The sequence below is a fragment of the Histoplasma capsulatum genome, genomic scaffold (genome assembly GCF_000149585.1).
Source record: "Histoplasma capsulatum NAm1 scaffold_14 genomic scaffold, whole genome shotgun sequence".
NCBI lineage: Eukaryota > Fungi > Ascomycota > Eurotiomycetes > Onygenales > Ajellomycetaceae > Histoplasma > Histoplasma mississippiense.
Window position 1 is genome coordinate 88,693 of NW_001813969.1, and position 2,354 is coordinate 91,046.

Genomic DNA, 2,354 nt, shown 5'->3' on the forward strand with positions numbered 1-2,354 from the left:
CATGGTATGCAATCTTTGAGCAATGCAGGTTGTGATAAATCAATAGAGAATTGCAAGACAACATACTTATACTCCCATATCTTAACAAGGTTATCACTCCCGCCCGTTACAAACCTGCGTAGCTGTCCGGGGCTTGGGGTCGTGCTGATGATGGAACCAGGAGCGGCAGAGGGCGCCCAGCTGACGGAATTGACACCCATGCCATGCGCGTGGAACAGTTGGTGCGTCCAGCTATTGTCGCTGAATTCAAGTACGCTGACGTTGCCGTCGGAGGAGGCACAGGCGAGCAGGCAGCCACTCTCGTGCGGAGCCCAGGAGATGCCGTTGACGGAGGCAGTGTGCAGGGAGAAATCAAAAACTTTTGTCCAGGTGCTGGCGGTGGAGGCAGAGGCGGTGCTAGGAGCTTGTTCGCGCCAAATAAGGACTTTGCCGTCGTAGGAGGAGGAGGCTAAGATTGTTCCGAATTTGGGATGTGCCTTGCTACAGGGTTAGGTTTGGGTGTCTAAAGCAAAGTGGCTCCCTGAAGAGGCTATACGAACCCATGCAATACACCATACTGCTCCCTCGTGGCTTTTGAAGAAAAAACACAATATTTATTTTTTTAGTAATTGGTGGTGTCAATCAGTCGCAAAGCTAGGGGAAGCGAGGTCTATACCCTTTCAGTGTCTCGAGCAGCCTGTGGGAGTCACCTTCCACTTCGAAGATCTTAATTGTTTTGTCTGACGAACATGTTGCTAGTCTGCGACCGTAATAGTCTAAAGCTGCATCATGCTATGGACGGGCAATATGTTAGAGATGGGCTGCCTGATCGTCGAGGGGGAGGGGAGAAGATAAGGCTTGCTGGGGAGCAGGGACATACAATCATGTCATCGTGGCCAGAATTCGTTATAACTTGCGCCTAGAGAGGAGGTTAGAGAAGCACCAGATAAAAACTGGGACAAGAGGGGAAGAAATATTTACCATTTTAGATGTCACATAAAATGGCTGGACAGGGCAGAATTTCAATCTGGAATACACAATGTATAAACACTCCTAGTATAGTTATGCCACTCTCTGTTGTTCAATGGTCGGCGGCTATTACGGCTAGGCTACCGCCAACTAGACGCGGCGCTAAACAATTCCTTTTTCGGAACTAGAGCAGAGCCGTCAATCCCACGTGAGTTTGCCTCGGCCCGCTGTTCATTGTCCCTCGCTCTTCTTCCTTCCGCTACTTGGACATCATTGTCCATATCCAGATATACAGATATTTACAGTCAATACTAAAGGGTCAAGATCCTAGGAGCATATATATTTACATACCCTAGGGTATCGTATATGTCTATTGAAGGCATAATATCCATCGCATCACCTTGGTTACTGGGCGCGAGAGGCATCTGATATCTTCATACCTGCCAGGCCCGACTCTTTTCCTTTTTCCTTTTGCTTCTCCCTCCCATCTATGCACGCTCAGTTCAGCACGGTTTTTCTTGGTTTTTCTTTTTAATTTTTTTTGCCAAGTCACGGCACCATGGCAGATGCGCTGTGCGGTCCTTCGAATGCTCTACAGAGCTTCCAGAAACATACATCTGTAGATAGAACACTTCAACAAGACCGTATTCTTTCTCGCCACTCGCCTGCTCAAGTATGTCCTCCTAGTTTTGAACCAGATAATTGAATTTGCATAATACTGATTATGTAGGGCTTCCGGTCACAAAATCATAATGAAGGTATTCTAGACCGAGATTTCAACGACTTTGAAGCGGGTGTTTCCGGCGCTCCACTCTCTGATATCCAAAATCCTGCATCAATTTTGGGACCAGCACCACAACATTTGGCTTTCAATCATACAGAGAATTCTGGATGGGCGTCGGATTTCCAAAATCTACAAATATCGGGTCCGGCTCAACATGTACCTCCTCAACAATTTCGCGCGGAATCCTCTTCTAGCAGCTGGCAGAATGAAATTTTGCAGAACACTTTTCAAACACCCCAAACAGAAGCAGCCCAAATACAAATACCTCAGGCGCCTTTTAGATACGGTCCAGCTCTAGGGGGGGTGGGTTTTGGTGTCTTGGACGACTACCCAGTGCACCAAGATGAATCCCAATCCCATTTTCAGCGTCATGAGGAAGAAAGCAATATTTGATGAATCTGCTTTCGAAACAGCTTTTGCGGAAATGCGAGCGGAGGTGGAACTCCAGAACCGGCAGTTGCAAAACGGAGAAATTCTTATAGCGTAACGGAGGCTGAGCAGACAGTTAGAATAAGTGGCGGGACACGAATCCACCCGCCAGGTTAATCGGGCCGAATGATTCATAATGAGTTTGTCAAGGGACGGGCCGGAACATTTACCCACCGGGGTCGTAATGGACCCA

The 2,354-nt window shown here is 47.8% G+C and overlaps 2 protein-coding genes across 2 annotated transcripts in view; one reads left to right on the forward strand and one right to left on the reverse strand.

The window, feature by feature from the left end:
• HCAG_08938 (protein transport protein SEC13) overlaps positions 1 to 1,373 on the reverse strand; it is a gene marked incomplete at both ends in the record, with an annotated part of 1,839 nt that extends 466 nt beyond the window's left edge. Inside the window, 5 exons of the mRNA XM_001536053.1 lie at positions 115 to 448; positions 540 to 570; positions 656 to 771; positions 860 to 898; positions 1,296 to 1,373. Of these exons, the coding sequence (XP_001536103.1) occupies positions 115 to 448; positions 540 to 570; positions 656 to 771; positions 860 to 898; positions 1,296 to 1,373 (598 nt within the window). The remainder of the gene's footprint in view (positions 1 to 114; positions 449 to 539; positions 571 to 655; positions 772 to 859; positions 899 to 1,295) is intronic.
• A 134-nt stretch (positions 1,374 to 1,507) lies between these two features.
• Positions 1,508 to 2,125, forward strand: HCAG_08939 (predicted protein; the record flags this gene model as incomplete). The annotated part of the gene is made up of 2 exons (XM_001536054.1): positions 1,508 to 1,621; positions 1,679 to 2,125. 2 exons carry the CDS (start codon positions 1,508 to 1,510, stop codon positions 2,123 to 2,125), a joined length of 561 nt encoding a protein of 186 aa, XP_001536104.1.
• Positions 2,126 to 2,354: the final 229 nt, after the last annotated feature.